This window comes from Xiphias gladius, chromosome 7, assembly GCF_016859285.1.
Source record: "Xiphias gladius isolate SHS-SW01 ecotype Sanya breed wild chromosome 7, ASM1685928v1, whole genome shotgun sequence".
NCBI lineage: Eukaryota > Metazoa > Chordata > Actinopteri > Istiophoriformes > Xiphiidae > Xiphias > Xiphias gladius.
The window spans coordinates 17,046,980-17,065,983 of NC_053406.1; the positions used below are offsets into that span (position 1 = coordinate 17,046,980).

Sequence of the window (19,004 nt, forward strand, 5' to 3'; positions counted from 1 at the left end):
GGAGTCTTCTGATCAAACATCATTAACATAACACTCTTACAGTTCAGCCAATAACATGCAGCAGCAGCAGCAGCTTCATTGTGAGGATTGGGTGTTTAACAGGTTTATTGATAAATGATCAGCTTAATGTTCCCAGGGGAATATAAATATTGACTTTGCTGTCATGTCAGTACTTCAGAGTGGCAAAGTACAGCATGTGCCACTGACATGCCCTATTAATGTCTTCTTCGCAGAAAGAAAAACAGAACAGGAAAAGCATTTGGATCCTTTTCCTCTTTTAATTATTTTCCAAGCACACTTTCTCCAAATTCAGAACTTTTTTTTTCTCTTCAATGACTTTAAAAAAATCATGACAGTTTATGGTGTGTTTTGCTCTACTTTGTTCTTTAAAACAATAAAAATTCTTTAGTGTGACTTTAAACATTTCAAAATATTTACAGGGTAACAAAGTTCTGGTGTAAGTCTGAAAGACCAAAACAGTACACAGGTGTTAACGACCTATACTGGGTAGGGTGAACTACCTACTGGAACTACAGTACACTGGCCCCCTGACACCAGGCCTGATGGCATCTCTGAGTTTCTTTTCATGGATTCATGATACAAGAACATCCACACAGAAAAATATGCAGCAGAACAGGTTCTGTGTGAAATCAACTCTAACAAATCTATACATTGCATTTCAAAATAAACAATATTCTACTGATCCGGCCTTCAAGTAGGTGGTTTTAGAAAGGGTTCAGTACTATGGTAGAAAAGCTGACTTGGGTGTCTTTAGCTCAGAGGTGTGAAGCACAGAGGAAGAGGGGATGGTGCGTTGCTTTTTCTCGATTCATGTGTCGGAAGAGGTCATTCTGTGTAACCATTTGGATTTCCTTTTCTGCTCACAAGTCCAGGGCCAAAGTTCGGAAGCCTTTCATCAACACTTTTACACATTTTCTACTTTCAAAACATGATGTGGGAGGTAATTCTGAGGTAATTGTCACAAGAAAGAGAAAGCTTTCACCATCACCTCATGGCTAGTCTTATGTCCAACTGCCATCCTGTGTTTGCACCTTAAACTTAAGATTTTTTTTTTCCAGCAATATTTAACTTTCAGGCAAACAACGCAGTGATCAAATAATTCATCATGTGGGACAAGCAACATTGCAAACTACTCAACTGTATTAATTAGAAAGGAAACCAAAAACGGGGAAGTTTAAGCAGCAGCATCCTTATATGTGGAGTCGTGGGGTAAAATAAAAACCACAATCTTGGCGGCGTGGTTGGCGTCATGCTCATGCCTTCAACTCACAAACATAGTTAAACATACGTTTCTAAAACATGATAAATGGCTGATATGATTGAGACATGATAAATAGCTTTCTGGTTAAGCAACATAATACACGGAGAACTTCTGAGTCCTTAAATTAAAAGCTTGGACAGTAAACAAAGGTGATTTTCCAACGGCAGCATAACTAAAATGTAAAAAAAAAAATTCATACATTTTTTTTATCTAAGAGTAAATCCCTAAAGCCATTAAAATCGTCCACACACTCGGGCAGAACAAAAAACACTCCAGTTAATAACAATCTGCAGTCCTGGGTGTAGCCAGGATAAATGCAAAAAGGTGGTGATACAAATTCTATAAAGGAAGTATAGAAAGAGTCTGGATAATTTAAATTTTTTGTTAGGTTCTCTTATTGCCCAGTCTCTTAAAAACACTGATAGCCTTAACATCCATTCGTGCCCCAAAGGACTCTCCTCCTCCAGCACCTACTCCTACTCCTCCTATTCCTCCTACTCCTACTCCACCACCTCCGCCTCCTCCTCCTCCTCCTCCCCCTCCTCCACCTCCAGCTCCACCTCCTCCACCTGCTCCGGCCCCGGTGCTGCTGCTGACCTTGGAGCTTGCTATGGTCGGTCTCTCCTGGGCTCTGGGCCTGGTGCTGGTCACTCTGTTGTCCTGCGTGTCAGTGGGTGTAGGCAACACAGCTATGTTTGAGTGTGTAGCAGGGAGCTTGCCCAGTCTCTGAAGCACACTGATTTTGGCAGGAAGGAGGCCATTAGTGGAGGAGGAGGAGGAGGTGGGAGTGTCAATGGGAGGTAGTTTGACTTTTCCTCCCAGGCACCGCAGGGTGGTCGGTGCAGGTTTGGGGGCCGGCTCTTTCTTCTGGGGGGGAGGGGGTCTCTTGAGGACGCCAGCATACTGGAGGACTGAGCCCTCTCCGTCACTGTCGTCCTGGTCATCTGCATCCATGTTTCCAGCTATCTTTCCAGCCCTCGGCCTGTCTTCCACTTCATCCTCTCGGTCCAGACGACTGAACACACCAGTGGGCTGCCAAAACATGAGCATTAGGAGCACAGGACTTATCTTTATAATACACAGTGAGCTATTAGGGTACACTGGCATTGACAGGTCTCACCTTGTTATTGCTTGTTGTTGTGTCTGCCTTTGATTCAGCCCCAAGTCTCGCAAATACAGAGGTGCGTTTCAAACCTTTTTAAGGAATGGAGCGATAGGCAATGAGAATGTTTTACACAAAAATTAACATGGCAGCTTGACTGTGATAAGTTTGGTTCATGTTTTGATTGATCATTAGCAAAGGAAAAATAATTAGCTTAAAAAATAAACAAAAAAATTCCACACCATTCTGATCAAACCAGAAGATAGAAATTGAAGAAAATCTTATCATCACGACTTTTGTGCTTACCAACAGTATTTTAAGACTGCTACAGTTTGCAACATTCTTTTACTTTAGCATCTAACATGCTTCTGTAAGGTTTGGTCAAAATTGCCTCTAAATGTATCTAATGTAGCAGTACCGGCTCTAGTACTGTACTAGTTCACAAGATTTACACTTACTGTAAAGATAAAAAGTCCACAAGCTATAGTTGCAGCATTGTGTTGAGAAATCTGGCTTTTATTCTGAAACTTGAAAATGAACCGTTTACAGTGTTGGAACTCTTTTCGATGACAGAACCCAGTGGAGAATAAATCCATGGCAAAAAAAAAAAAGATCATAGTCAGAGATTTTAGAGTCAAGTAAAATCTAGGTGAGACAAAGGAAAAAACAAGCACAGTCTGACAGAGGGAAGGATTTTTGCTGCAGTGGGTGGTATTAGTAAAACAAGGGATTAAATTATGACAGAAATGAATGAAGGTTAATCAGGCTCTGTTTATAAACCATGAGTCACCTGATTCAGTTTTAGTATGAAAGAGGTCCATGAAAACTTTTAGTACTGATTAGCTGTAGTGAGAGACAGTCTCATTTGAGCGAGTTGTTGGTGAGGCCACTGGCTCAGGCCTACCTTTCTTGGCCTGCTGGGCCAGGATGCGGCGTGTACGAGGCGTGGTGCCTTTGGGCATGTTGATGATGTACTTGCCTTCCATCTCAGCTGTCACTCTCCGGCACTTCACTGGTGGCAAACCGTTCCCTTCATCGGCTGGCTGACTTACAACTGACAAACAAATTGGTGGATACACTGGGATTAAATAGATGTAAAAAAAAAAAAAAAAAACGGACAGGTCTCATGGCTGCAGATGAACAGGAAATATAGGACTGATGGGGTAAAAGGTATGATATCTACCTGCTTTGCTACTCTTGTTTGCCTGCATGTTGGACACTGTGACGGAGAGGCGGTTGTCAGGTCTACGGGCTGGAGTGGCCGGCGGGGAGTCATGGCTCAAAGCGTTGGCAATCATACGAGTGGCAGCTGAGAAAAAGACAGAAACATTCTTGAGTAGCTGTGATTTCGGTTGTTTCCCATAAAACTCTTCATGTTCTGTGTCCAAGACCAGATCTGGGCTTCGCAGTTGTCTTCTGAAATGCGTGAAAGCTTTCTAGGTGTGCCAAAATTAAAACTGTGCATAAAAAAACCTGTTGTGAGGAACTGAAGTTGGGCCAACAAACTAGGTGGTGCAGTTTGTTGTGGTAACATTAGATTTGGCTGATTTACTTTATCTTCTAATGGAAACAATTGTCCTTTAATATGCCCCATTACTTTACATAATAACGACAATATTAGCTGTTAAAAATCTAGTTGTGTACTGTTTTAGCCCCTTTTAGAACATCCCTCAAAATAAGGTCAGGAGATAAAATCTCTCAGTCAGTGTGTTTTAATTAGAACCATACCAAGTGTTAAAATGAAGGCTTAAAACAGGTCCTTGAGATATAAATGTCAATTTAATTTCTATTGCAACCTTTTTTGTTCTGCTGCTGCAAGTCTGTGACTCATCTTTTTAATGCCACACAGTCTTTAACTAGATGGAGGATACTGACCTATTAACTGAGTTTCGCAATACCCAATCTGCTGGATTTCAGTGGAAAAAATGCGTCACTGGCGAGTCAGACTGCCCCAAAACCTACCCTGTGTGTGTCAACAACCATGGTTTACTGCTACTGATGTGGCAGCACATATTTTGGTTCTTCTATTTTTACAACGTCTCTTTTTCAAAGCCTACTAGTTAACGTCAGTGCACCCTTATCATATGCACCACCACTCATTAGGACTCATTAGTATCAACCATTTTCCTAGGACAAATTGGTAATAGGCTTAATGGGAAAGAAAACTATTTAATGCACTTGTATATTTAATAAAAATATCAATAAATGGTACCAGTGTATCAATATTTTGTGAGAGGACGCATAGTGATATACTAACATCAGTTGTTTGTCCGACTCAAATGGCTGACTCCGAAATTGAATCTGCAAACATGAATCTTATGACATGTACGAAATAATGTAGTTTGTGTGTTTACATGGAGCCCAGAGAAAACAAAATCAGCCTGTACTGACTTATGGTTCACACCGTTGTGTCACTCCAGAAAAGCTATGCATTAGGTTGTGTGATTAATGCACAAAATCAAATTGTTTTCTTTAAATTTGAAACAGTAAAAAAAAAATGCATATTTTACCTCTGATAACTCTGGGTTTTCATTGCTTTAGATTGTACAGCTAGTCACATGACATGCAGCTAATGGTTAAGTCCAATTTTATTATAGTTATACTATAGTTTCAAGTGAAATGTTTTTTATTATTCAAGTTTGAGAGTTTTTTGGGTTAACTGAGTGTGTGAGAGATGCAGATGTTGAGAATAAATAAGAATTGTGGCTATATTATGGATTTGTATTTATCTGCTGCATTCAACTGTTTTCTGTTATCTGAGTTTAATAATTATATCAGTGTAAAAGTACCGTAGAACTTATAGCAATTTGCCTAGTTTTATTGTTGATGTAGAGAAAGTGATTTGTTTCTTTTTTTTATTATTTCCCTTTTGAACCACATACACATAAACTCCCATTAGTGTAAAGGATTAAATATTCATCGATGGATTTAAAGCCAGGTCCACATGCATTCTTACCGATGACCCACAGTGATCACAGTCTAATTAACCAGCTATCCCAGAAAAGATTTTAAATCCCTCGCAAAAGATAAACTTGAATTTGAACAGAAATCCAAATAAAAGTTAATAGCATTTTAATCACAGTCCACGTAACGCTTTATCTACAAAAGTAAAACATTGTTACTTACGAGTATTGGCAGTTCTTCTGAGCTCAGCTTGAACGCTTGTCTGTCCTGAGGAGATGGCTTCTGTAGCCATTTTGCACATGTCCTGAAGATGGAAGGGCAAGAACACACATCGCGGTTTATGTTAAATTGCAGTCTACAGTAAAGTTATTGACCACAAGGCAGTGAATTTGATCCATCTTTGTCTGTTACTGCATTCATCACCAGAAGATACTGGTCAACGAAGAATTCCTCATCATTCTTGTGGGACATAAACACTACATTTTATCCTGGTTTTTTACTGTTACATATTTATACTACCTGAAAGAAAACTTTAAAAAGTTGAAATGCTCTGGTACTGTATCACATTAGTAATATTTGTATAAATGTCAAATTATTCAAGTGGACATTTGTTCTTACAGCTGTGGACAGTTTTTGAGCCAGTGGTTCATGGTTATACCTTCCACCCCCCCGTAATACAATCACAATTGTAATCTCTAAATTTAAAGCCATCCAAAAAATGTACTTTCAGCAAGACTGAGCTGTTATTTAAAATTCATACAACATTTTTATGTTTTTGTTTATACATGTCTGCTCAAATTAAAATGTTGACAGTCTGATCTCACCTGCCTGTACACCTGTTTGGCATGTTTAAGAATGGCAATGATATCACCAATGACTGTAATACCGAGGTCCATCATGATGTCTTTACTGAGGTCCATCAGCATGTTCTTCTGGATTCTGGAGTGGCATAAACAGTCAGAAAACAAATGTGGGGGACGTGATAAGTGTAATTTAACACTTGGTTCATGATCATACATTCATTCATAGAAATAGCACATTTTTTCAATACTTCCTAGCAGTATATACTGTGACAAATTTTTAATTTCTAATGACAGAAATGAGCCCATCCAAAAAGACACTTGCCCATCATGAGATGACGAGCCTACTAGCTACTGTAGCTTGCAGTGGTAACAGTGTTTGCTACAGGTCTCATGGTCAGACTGAAACTCCCCAAAATGGGTTTAACAGCAAACATCCTGCAGCACAGTCAACTGCTGCATCAGTCCCTCTTTTAGTTTATAGGTGTATAATGTCTCCCGACAGCTCGCAACCATTTACAAAACATTAGTATCTACTGCAGGCAGGAGAAAATATTTCAGACTTTTTAATACCTTCTAAGACCTTATTTCGAGGAAACTAAATTCAGTGCTTTTTAAGACTCTCAACCTACAGATACCCTGAGTATACAATATCAGGCCTATGAAATAGGGGCTATAGGTTACCTGTTGTCCACAAAGGAGACTGCATAAGTGACGGCGAGACCGGCTGGGATCCCTGCATCCTTAAAAAACTGAATCCACTCTGAGGTGGCTTAAGAGAAAAAAAAGTTAAAGTTAAAAAAACAAACAAACAGAGAATTGAATAACAATCAAAAACTGATAAAACCACTGACATACTTATAATTCCTTTCATTAAGAAAAAACCTTGGTAAGGGGTAAATCTTGTAACTAATGACTCATGTATTTGGTCCTTAATCTCAAAATTATTTCTAATAGTACTCATTGCTTAGTCTAAACCAAAAGATATACCTCCAATGTGCCTCTTTAGTTTTTAACCATCAGTCAAGAACCTCAAATTGCTCAATTCACAATGATATAAAACAGTGAAAAGCAGAAAATGCACACACAAGAGGCTGAAACCAGCATACAACAGCCTTCTGTTTTATACGTGACACACCCAACTGAGCAAAATTGTTGATACATTTTCTGGTCGACTAATCCGTTAATAATTTTTGCACTAATTGTGACCATAGTAACAGTAAATTGGCCTCTTCAAAATTAACAAAATAAAGTTATAGTGTTGATGATGGTTCTCATTAATACTGTAGACTGCAGTGGGGGCGAGGCCTGGCACAAAAAGCCAATGGGAGATGTAAACCTGAGGAGACAGCAGCGTGCTAAAGTCTAACACATGCTGACCACGACCAGCTGGAGGTTATTTATAACACCAATTATGAAACGTCTTGTGGTTAGAGTATCAGACATAGGGTGATGGGAGCACAACAGCTGCCAGAACAATGGCTCTGTCCAACACGCTCGGACTGTAAGTGATGAACTCATAGTTACAGAGATGGATGGATTTCACACAGTGACTAAATTTTCAGTTGGCACTTTGACGCCTGAACTATACAGAACCACAAAAGATTAGGACTGCAAATAATGATTATTACCATTATCGAATAATGTGCTAATTTTTTTTTGATTTAGAAAATAGTGACAAATGTCCCTCCTTGTTTCTCCAAGTCCAAATTGACAGCTTCAAATGTCTTGTTTTGTCTCAGGGATATTCAGTTTCAGTACCAATAAGATGTTAATCAGAAAAGCAGAAAATCATAAAATCTGAGGCAAAAAAAAAAAAAAAAAAAAAAAAGACATTTTGGGGGGGATTTTGCTTGAAAAATTACTTAAACGATTCACTTATTTTTCTGACGATCGACTAATCGATTAATTGACTAATTGTTGCACCTCTACAAATGATAGCCAAAGATTTTTAGTCATCTTTTAAGCAAAAATGGGGAAAATCCTCTGGTTCCAGACTGTCAAATGTGAGGATTTTGATAATGAAATTAATCGCTAGTTGCAGAGCCCTAAATGTAACATTATAAACCTGGGTTAAGGGTTTAATACCACGAACCGGGTGTGACACTGAATTACAACTGGGACTTGGACATAGTGCTGGATAGCTCATGTTAGCACAAGAGGATGAACCAATCAATTTAACCCGTTCAAACATTAAAGCCGCCAACAACTGAGGGCACAGTTCTTCCTTGGCTGTTTGTCTTATTACTAAAAGTAAAAGGCGATGTGTTAGCATTCTGCATTAGCATTGTCTTAGCTGCAGCTAGAGCCATGAAGTGAAAGGCGCTATCGGCCATCTGCGGTATCCACTGTGAACTGAACTGGTTGTAAAAACTCTAGACAGTGTTCCGAATTCATGCGGTGACCACATCTAAGAGTGAAACACCGAAATAATTGAACTGTTATCCATTGGTAAGGTCGGCTAGCCGGGCCTTTATGCTCTCACCTGTTGTCACGGACGCCATGTTTCCATCAAACGGTAGCTTCTGCTTCCGTGACGCAACTTCCGCCGGAGCCATAAAAATCCGGTGATATATTTATTTCTGGACGCAAGAGAGCGACACAGACCGATCACCTTAATAGCGACTTATTCCTTACTCTGCGTGTTTGTAAGCGGGTAGGTTCACGTTAATATCCGCAGGTTGTACTATTTATGAATTAAAACCCTCAAATAGCGATATCAGTCAATCTGGGCCCTTCAATATTCAATCTTATTATTATTATTATTATTATTATTATTATTATTATTATTGCTTGTTTGTTTTAAGATCGTCCGTATTTCTAGTTTGTGCTGTGTCCATGTGTATATATTTCTAATAATTAATACAGAGAACCATGGGGGATGTGTTATCATTTCAGGAGAACCGTGGGGCAGCAACTAACCATTATTTTTTATTATTTATGAATTAGTCTGACAATTATTTCCTTATTGATTTATAATTAATTAACCATTTAAACAGTTCCCCAAAGGCCAAGTTGACATCTTCAAATGTGTTGATTTTTCCGAACAGCTGTCAGAGCCCTAAGATATTCTGTTTGCTATTATACATATACAGTTGGCAAAATTGCAAATATTCCCATTTTAGAAGTGAGTACCAGTAAATTCTTGACATTTAAGATTAAAAAAAGGGCTAAAAATATAAATCCAATATCATAATGCACATTAATTTTCTCTTGACCAACAAACTGATTAATAGACCGATCATTTCATCTCTACAGCACTGGTTGGTTTCTCATAGTCTGGGGAAATATTGAAACTTCCATGTATAGTGGGGGTCAATTAGGGCACAACAACAACAACTTTTATGCCCCAGGATCCCCCAGGAGGTTAATCCGCCCATTTACATTAACATTAACAACATGAAAGCTTAAACAATTAGTCAGCGAATCAATTAGTTGACTGACAGACCATTAACTGATGGTTTTAATTAATTCCTTTGAGTCATTTTTTCAAACAAAAATCCCAAATGGTCTCTGGTTCCATCTTGTCAATTCTAAATCAAATTGGTTTGAAAAAAAAGGTAATTGCCCCAAAAATATATAATTTGGCAATACAAAATATTTGAGAACATCACCTTGATCTCTGGAGACCTGTGATGGGCATCTTTATTACTATTGTATGACATTTTATGGATTTAACCACGACTCATGAAAATAATCAGCAGATTAAATGATACTGAGAATACTAAAAAAAAATACATGCAAAAATATGATCACTTTTCAGGTTCATGTTCACCTCCTGCAGCCTTAACTCAAGCAACAAAGATGGTAACTTTTTTTTTTTTTTTTAAATACACTCGAAAAATTATGCACATGTCAAAGATCTCAGTGAATGTCAAGCATTTAAAAGCGGGAGACATGTACTTTATAATATGTTGTTTATTTATGTAATTGCTTCACAAATTGTAAATGAATAGTATTTGGTCAAACCATCATTAAAGGAGACAGCCCACCCAGCTTCTGCAGTCCATAAACCCAGAAAAAAAACTATATCATGTAAACGTTTATAGGACAGCAAAAAGGGCCAGAAGCTGAAATATAGACACAGAAGATGAGAGAGTAGGGACTGCATAAGTGACATGGCAAATATGTCATACACTTCGGTCCTCTTCAGGAGTAAAAACAAATGAAAATCAAGTTATAAAAATAAGTAAATAGTACTTTATCGTGAATTGCAGAAAACCAGTAAGTTATGTTAAATTTTATGCACTGAAAACATTTGATTTCAGAGCACCTTCATGAGCTAGTTTTGCAACTACAAATGACATCTGTCATCTAAATGTCGCATCTACAGCAGGTTTCTTTAGGACTTTTGCTGCTCTAACCTCAAAATGTATCAAATCATATGTCCTCTGTGTCCAAATCTGACAAAACTGAAAGCTTTGCTCCCAAAAACAGGAATGTAGTGTAAATTGTTGAAACACTGATGAAACATTGATAAAAGGAATGGTTTGTAATAAAAGCAGTGACTTTTCGAAGTGGAGGAACCTTGCTAGTCATCAATAATTGAAAACATTTTTTTTTAAAATATTGTATATTGTAATACAATTTCATCATGGAGATTGTCTCAGAACTAGATATTATGAGAAGTATTAAGGATAATTTTAAATATTGTAACAAAAAATTGATAATTGAAGCAATACATCATCACACTTGACATATAGTAGCAGTCAGTTTGAGCACTGTGTGATTTGCTACATTATGTTTATCCAAGAGGATAATGAGTATTGCATGTCATACAAGGGAAAATATGAAGTCAGAGCATATATGGGACTTATGGAAAAATAGAAATACATAGCAACATTCACCTCATCATAGAAAAATAGGAAAGCTCTTGTTCAGTTAATGCTAACGTAGCCATTGTACAGTACAGGTAGGTGCAGGCAGTTTCTCTGCCTTATAACTGATAGCTAAATATTTCTCCTTTTCCTTCATCACCTTTTGCTAATCCATTAGCCACTCAGTTGGGATTGTAACCTTACAGAAAAAAAAGATTTAAAGCAATTTCAGACAACTTCAATTAAATCCGAGGCAAAAAGAATTAGATGAAAGAATGAGTCTAAAATGTTGTGTGGAGTGCAGGTACAGTACAAGGGCTCTCTGAGATCTGTTTATCACACTTGTAGCAATAGATATTAAATTATGATGAAATCACTGAGTAATTACTGGGCTCTCAGAGCTTCAGCTGCAGGGAATTCACTGTGTTATCGGCTTCCTTTCAGAATAAAACTTCCTGATGAGCCGAGCAGCGTGTTCATTTGTCTGGAGCCTCTTCAACAGCAATGTGTAACCTTCCACCGTACAATGTGAAACTGCCTTGCCATTATAGTATACTATGAGTAGCACCACAAAAACCTATATACATGAGAACTATTGAATATGTTTTATGATTATTCTCACACCAGAACATATTCTCATCACATTTGCATTTGGAGAGAAATCAAAAGGCATCTCTAACATTTGTACAAACACAGTCCTTATTCAACATTTTAAAAATGAGGTCTGCCCATTTTTTGACCACCAAGAGCCACGTTTGAACAAAGATTTATACCATTAATCTAGCCATTGCTTTGAATAAATGTGTATTTATTGAAAATAAAGCTTCTTATCCAGCACATACAATCACAATAATTTTTTTTAAAAACTCAATTAGACAACATATTCACTTGAGTACAAGAATGGAAAAACTTAAATATGAAAATGTTCATATCAAGGCTAAAGCTGCAGTTATCCTTCAAAACAAACATTTCAGTTAGGAAATAACAATGTTATTGAGTGATATGTTTATACTGACAGAAATACATACTAGTTATGAAATACTTTGTCCTTAAATAAAACAGTTTAGTCATCATTTTGTAGTCTGAACACTTTTAATATGTGCATTGACATTCAATCACACTTGTTTTTTGTTTTGTTTTTTTCCCTCATTTTGCATCTGCTAAGGATCAAGTGGCATTAAGGTGTCAGTAGCTTTGGGACAGACCTCACAGAGAAAAAACAAAGAAACAAAACAAAGGCTTTGCCACAACCTTCTTACGTCATAATTACAAACATACATTAAATGTATCTGGAGAGTGCTTTATATTGTTTATAAAACATAAATACACACTGATAGAGGCAGTGACCTCGTGCTTCATGTTGAGGGACAGGTCAGTACTTTAAATTTAATATAGTTTTTTTTTTGTTCCTTTAGAAAAATATTCATTTTAAAACTAAACCTCAGAAACATTTTATCTTGTTCTTCATTGATAAAAATATCCCATTTAAATCTGCAGACATTCATACTTTACAATCATGGTACATACACTTATATATACATGTTACCTGTATATATGTATATGCATATAGACTTACAATTTTTTTTTTTTTGTAGTGCACAACATGCCTCCGAAGTTGCCAAATGAAAATACAATAAAATAATGAAACAAAAGTTACAATGCAATAATAATAGTAACAGTTATGTTACTATTATCTCCTGATTAAAAAAACAAAAAAAAAGTTAAAAAACAAAACAAAACCAAGAAACGGCAACAGTACAAGAGAAAGCAGAGGTCATTGTAAAACAATCTAACACACAAACAAACAAACATTAAAATATATAACAATTGTCACTCAAACATACAGGAAAAAACAAATTGTACAAATTCACAGGCAAAGAAAGGATGGTCACGCCACAAATTCAGCCCACGTGTTCTCCCCTTTTGTTTCCAGGTCTTGCTTTGTGCTCGCTCACCACATCAACCTCAATAAAGAAAGAAATAAACGGGCCAGGTGCCTCAGAGTGGACGCACTCACAATAAATGCACCCCCACCTTGTCTCAACTGAGAGAACAGGGGAGGTACAGAGACTACTGAGCCCAATGCTTAGAGGTTGTCTGAATCTCTACAAAAAACGTCTCTCCTCTAAATAAAGGCATCGGTTCACATCTGATTGATTCCGAGCAAAACTCAGCCTGAGCCTGGTGTGATACAACAAAACGTCTGTATCTTCAGTCAGACTTGAAAGCGATGGTGTGTATATACGCATGTAGGCCCAGGATGATGAGGCTCTGCGGTATGGAGGTGTTTTTTACTGAGGTCACCCTTCCACACAGTTGGCAAGAGCAAGACGTTTTTCGTCTTTCTTCTTTTTTTTTTTTTTTTTTTTTTTTTTTTAAATATTGGTCTCTTTCTTTGTTTTCAACATTCGGTGCCAAAAATCAATGGTTAGGATGGGAGTCATCCGCTTTCCATCACCTCCATCTGAGTCTGTCCAGCTTGCTTGCACTTCCTTCCTCCTTCTAGCTAAAATCTCTCTCCATCCTCACTTTTTAACCTGCCTCACAACGTAAGATGTGTCTAATCTTCATCACGTGAACATCGAAAAATGGCTCAGCAGAAGACAGTGGCATCCGTCTTGGATTTTGGGTTCATCAATAATGCGTCTATGTGCATGTGTTAAAAGTAATTAGCTGCTGTTCACTGTAAGGATCCTCTTTGAGCAATGCAATCCAAGATAAAGGTTCTTCTGTACTGGGGGGGGTTGCATCCGTGTCCTTGTATGAGAGGATGCAAAAGGGCGTGTTAGTTGGTACGGCATTCACTCAAGGTCCCAAGGGCTGGAGGGGGTCTTCGGGCTCTCGGGAGTTGAAGACTTCAGAGAGAAGGAGAAACACAGAGACAGAAGAGGAGAAACAGAGATGGGTAGAGATGGGTCGCATGGCAGGTAGGCAGACGGCAGAAGAATTTTTAAAAACGAGAGAAGAAAGCACAAGGTTTAGCGGAGGCGATATTCAGATCCCCAACTTTCCAAGTCCAAGCAGCAAATGAAGAAGCAGAGTCGAGCAGATGAAGGGTTAGAGGTGAGTGAGAGATCAGCAGTCTGTCTCCCACAAGAAAAGACCCTGAACAAAGTGTCCGTCATCCCTATTTCAGATCTGCACAAATACATTCAGCGAGAGGAAGAAGGGAGAAAGGAATGGAAAAGGATGAGAGCAAGAGCACTGGAAAAAGGGCAACCGACAGAGGGAACAAGGTGGGGGCACTGGTGCTTGTTGGAGTGTAAAGTGAGCTTGGGGTATCTTACTCAATGTACTGCACGTGTTGAAGATTGAGAGTATTCATTGTGAATTCACCTTTTAATTCAGAGCACTTCAAATTGGCAACTTGGACTTGGTTTAGTGACTCAGTTTTTATTCACTCATCTTGTCCAGTTGCTGGTATTCCAATAATACAAAACAAGAATTTATTCATTGTTTAAGGTCGGTGTTGAGGGTTTGTATGGCTCTTAATTGGAATGCATTTCAGAATGTGTAAACTTTAACCCAATCAGATACAAATGATTGGTGTTTTTTTTTTTTTCTCAATCTGTCAGACTGATCGGCACTGTGCATGTACTCGCCTCAGCCCCCTACTTCCAGCGAGCACAATGTATGTGCGTGTTGATATGTGTGTGCGTGTGTCTGTCGGTCAGTCAGAGCGCCAGCAGCGAAGGCGAGTTCAGGGAATCGGATGACTGCTCGCTACTGCTGTTCCGCTGGTTGGCACTGACCCCGCAGGCTCCCTCTGGGTAGGTGAACACAAATGAAGATGTGTATGAGGTGTTGTAGCTGCCAATGGCCGCATCGTCATGGTTACCACCACCACCACTGTCGCTGGCCATAAGGCACGGCCCGCCAGGTGCCAGCTCACTTGAGCCATAGAAAGAACTAGAAAACTCTACCTCCTGCATTATCCCTGGCTGAGGCTGCTGCTGGACTTGCTGATGCTGAACCGGAGGCTGGGGCTGTGTGGAAGCCGGATGGACTGTGTAGGCAGGAGGCAGATAGAAAGAGTCTTCCTTCACAGCCAAGCCCACAATGGAGACGGGAGGTGGTAAGGTCTGGGACGGGAGCTGAGCCTGGACTGGAGGCAGCTGCGATGAGCCCTGCTGAGGCTGCTCCTGGTATGGGATCTTACAGTTCGGCTGGTGGGCCACCAGGACAAACTCTAGACGCTCCTTTTCCTTCTGCAGCTCCGAGATCTCAGCCTCCAGCTCCGCCTTCTCCTCCTCCAGTATGTCCGTCTCCTGTGGGCAGGTACAGGGAATGAAAGAAACAGGGGCAAGGGGACATCGGGAGCAAGACAAAGGTAGGTGAAATGGGGAGGAGGGAAGAGGATGTGCAACAGAAAGAGAGAGGATAAGAGTGTTAACTACACCAAACTTCTACTTCAGTGTTTGTGGAGGTGGTTGTGCCCATCCCAGTAAAATTACCTTCCTCACCTGCAGTTTGATATGTTAATAAGGCCTTAAATACCGTAGGTACAATTGTCTGTCTTGAGGACTATAATTGTCTTCACCACAGTTAAACAGCCCATTACCACAATCCTCTCTCTTATAAACACACATGCAGACATTTATTAATACACTCTGCAATGCTATGGGAGGTAACGTAAAGTGTGTAATTATGATCATTACTCATTCTGGCAGCTATAACAGGGCCGAGCTTACCGACTGCAGTCTGTCTGTGAGTTCTCGTCGGCGGTTTCTGCATTTGGCGGCAGCCAGCTTGTTTCGCTCTCGACGGACACGCCTCTTCTCCTCCTCCTCAGGTGTTAGCTAGGATGAAGAAAACAAAGAAAATGGATTAGGGTAAAAGTTTTGTCTTTATGTTTGAAAATGTAATCATATTGTCCAAGTGGCAGTGGTGGGGACACTGGATGGGGCAGGCAAGCAGACCACACCAGCGTTGGTCCTTTGCCCTTGTTTATAAAGAAAAATGTAAACTTTTTCCTCACTAATTGGGAGTATCTATATCAGCTAAGAAACAAATTTTCCTAAATGACACCAAATATGGCAAGAAGAAGTCACATTTGACAGATTTTTCTTGTTTGATCCTTTCTTCCATGTAGCCCTCTAAATAGACCTTACCTTCTCTGCCCCCATTTCTCTGTTTAGTAAGTTTTATGAGAAGGCCCTACAGTAGACAAGGAGGTGCCCTTTTTTGTTTATTACCCATACCCCTGAAAGTGTTTGCGTAACAGCACAATACACAGTAGTTGGATTTGATTCTTTTAGTGCTCATGTAAATCCTAAACCTGCACTGCATGTGTAAAATGCGAGGGTCAACAAACAAACCGTTCAAGCACACACACTTACTAACACACCAACATCTCCATCTTCACTCACAGACTCGTCTCGTGTACGGCGGCTACGGGTTCTGGACAGGCGGATGGGGCCCGGGGCTGGGCCTGGAGTATCTGAACTTGGAGGAGTGAATCCAGACCTTGAAGAATAACTGGGGCCCGGCATGTCATACGGGTCAACCAGTGACACCGGTTGGGTCATGGTTGTGGTGCCAGTGGACCCACTCTGTCCCGAGGCCTGGGAAGAGATGAGGGTTGGCTGCACCATCCACTGCAGGTCCTGACTGGTGGTGATGGCGGTGACGGTGGGCACGAATGAACCGGGCATCTCCCCTCCGACACTGGCCCCTAGCCCGCTGCCCACAATGCTCAAGCCAGCTCCCGCTGACACACACTCCTGAGCATGAGACAGTATGAGAGTTTAACACACCATGTAAAACCACTATTAGTAAGTCAACACCTTTAGACATACAGGGGCAGAAATATGTGGGGGAATTAGATTGTTCCTGCATTATTACAAATGCACTGTATTGAAATTCTAATCAACATCCTACTTTAAATTGTAAATACTTTAAATTCTAGTGAAGATAGATAGCATGACATAAAAATGTAATGCATGTAAATTATTTTTTATAAAAAGCTATGAACAATACCTTTTTAATTGAAGGTAAAAAATGGTTTAGGAATAAAATGGCACTTTAACTGGTAACAGTTTACTTGAAGTCCCCCCTGTTTTGCATTTATAAGAAGTATACAAACATTTAATAAATGGTTCATGACACTATAACGTAGTTGTAAGCAGCTATAAGTGCTTATTAATACAGCTACAGTATTTGTCAACAATTATAACTTCTCCTATGAAGATTTATTTTATATGATTACAACTGTGTTTTGCCATATTGTCATTCATTATCATGTTGTCATGCATTATCCTGTGGGCCTCTGTTCACAGGAGTTACAGCGGTAGTGACGGTAGTTAAGAAATACATGAACAAATACTTATATCTGTATACCACTACATTATAGTATGTTACCAAAAAAAGGGGGGGAAAGGGGTTTATCTAATTATCTAACAAGAGGAAAATATTGGAAACATCACAATTAGAGGAGTAAAAAAACAAGGAAAAAAAAATAACAGGCATTAGGTCTCAATCTTGAATTCACTAGTTTTGAATCTGTGTTACTTTATCGCTATGTCAGTTTAAAATTAACAATAGACACACAAAGCTCCAATCTCTCGCTTGTCTTTTTTTTTTTTTTTGTTTCATTTTAGAGCCGACGAGGACAGTATCGACTTTCATTCATATTTATACAAAAGCGTGTTGAAAGACTGGGACAGGCGGTTCCGAAAGCGGCCACCTCGACCAATCGTCTCTCTCGACCAGCGTCTCCCCCCTCCTTCTTCCTCCTCCCCCGTCACACCCCCGGTGTTCCCCTTGGCAACGCGACGTAGCACTCCAAAATAGAACGAGCATTTACGTCACGGCGAGGCCTGTGAGAGAGGAGAGCGGAGCGCGTGGAAGGAGGGGCGGGGCTTCGGCGCATACGTCGGAGAGTTCCAGAACGCTGTCATCGGTTCTGCGGCGTGCTGTAAAACCGAGCACGTTGTCCCGGCCTGAGAACCGCTACCGGTGTAAATTATTCTTGAATCGCGGGTATACTTAGAGAAGAACTGTTTGTAACTGACTGCAGGTACTCGGAAGAACAAACGGAATGGCTTTCCATTAACAACATCACCAGCCTCCAATACAAATAAAGAATACGACGTCCCATTGAAAGTCTATAAGAGTCTGAGTCATGTACATTGTACAATCTCAATGCTTTGTGTATGGCTTCTGTTTGCTTTCATAAGATTATAGCCACTTCCATGCAGATCTCGGTGTATGCTACATGCCCACTAATTTGTTAGCCATATGCCACCATAATAGCACATTTTATGCTGTTTTGTTTATGTTTGTGTTAGCAAAAGCACACGCCATATTTAGCCTATACACCCAGACGGTGTCAGTACAGGTCCAACTATGCTTATAAGACCATAAGTCAAACCAGTTCACGCATGAATAAATAAACAGCTGTAACATTTTCTGATTTTAAAAAAAAAAAAAGTAATAATTTTCTTTCTTAGCAGTGTATGATCTAACATAGGTTACATGCATTAGGCATGTTGCCTTAATAGTCTGTTAACTCTGACTTACCTGCGGAGCACTGGTGGTCGGCGGGCTTCCGAAGGAGTCCACGGAGGAAAGGCACTGGGACTCTATGGATGGAGACGAGCTTCCACGGGATCCGCTGTCGGGGTCGCCGGGGAACCCTTGGTACATCTCCCCGCAGGGACCGAGAGAGAACGCGACACCTGCAGTGACCGGGGAGAGAGCGATGTCGCCTGCAGCGGCAGGGCAGCAGCACACACAAGAAGATTACTAAAGGAGAGGTATTGTAAGGAGAGAAAGACTGATGTTACAGGCAGCGCGGTTAACAACACCCAATGAATTACTCCGAGGATCGTTTTAAAGGAGTACTCTCTGGTGAAAGTTGGATAATCCCAACTACGGCGTCTGCACAGATTCGTCGATCGGTGAAGAAAAATAACAAATACAGCAGTGTTTCATCCTACAAAACGCGTTGAGTTATTTTGTGAAAGCAACATCAACGGAGAAATATGCATCTCGTGTTACGCAGACTGACGGGCAGCGGTGGACAGATGTTTCCGACCCACTCTAAAACGATCGCTTCTAAGCAAACATTTAGGATAATACATACCTCTGCTGATGTT

At 39.8% G+C, this 19,004-nt stretch overlaps 2 protein-coding genes across 7 annotated transcripts; both read right to left on the reverse strand.

Moving 5' to 3' along the window:
* Nucleotides 1-99: 99 nt before the first annotated feature.
* On the reverse strand, nucleotides 100-8,626 carry c7h19orf47 (chromosome 7 C19orf47 homolog). Of its 2 annotated transcripts, none has more exons than XM_040131735.1 (8): nucleotides 8,574-8,626; nucleotides 6,773-6,860; nucleotides 6,113-6,227; nucleotides 5,511-5,592; nucleotides 3,568-3,693; nucleotides 3,364-3,438; nucleotides 2,403-2,476; nucleotides 100-2,314 (listed from the first exon to the last, which is right to left on the reverse strand). In XM_040131735.1, exons 1-8 carry the CDS (start codon nucleotides 8,590-8,592, stop codon nucleotides 1,667-1,669), a joined length of 1,227 nt encoding a protein of 408 aa, XP_039987669.1. In that variant the 5' UTR covers nucleotides 8,593-8,626; the 3' UTR covers nucleotides 100-1,666. The 2 variants fall into 2 exon arrangements, with proteins under 2 accessions (XP_039987669.1, XP_039987668.1); XM_040131734.1 differs by having other exon boundaries at nucleotides 3,289-3,438.
* Nucleotides 8,627-10,041: 1,415 nt separating this feature from the next.
* On the reverse strand, nucleotides 10,042-19,004 carry fosb (FBJ murine osteosarcoma viral oncogene homolog B). 5 transcript variants are annotated; one of them, XM_040131439.1, is made up of 6 exons: nucleotides 18,992-19,004; nucleotides 18,427-18,651; nucleotides 16,245-16,628; nucleotides 15,597-15,704; nucleotides 14,829-15,173; nucleotides 10,042-13,760 (listed from the first exon to the last, which is right to left on the reverse strand). In XM_040131439.1, exons 2-6 carry the CDS (start codon nucleotides 18,550-18,552, stop codon nucleotides 13,707-13,709), a joined length of 1,017 nt encoding a protein of 338 aa, XP_039987373.1. In that variant the 5' UTR covers nucleotides 18,553-18,651; nucleotides 18,992-19,004; the 3' UTR covers nucleotides 10,042-13,706. The 5 variants fall into 5 exon arrangements, with proteins under 5 accessions (XP_039987373.1, XP_039987371.1, XP_039987372.1 ...); XM_040131438.1 differs by having other exon boundaries at nucleotides 10,043-14,671; XM_040131437.1 differs by having other exon boundaries at nucleotides 10,042-15,173; nucleotides 16,275-16,628.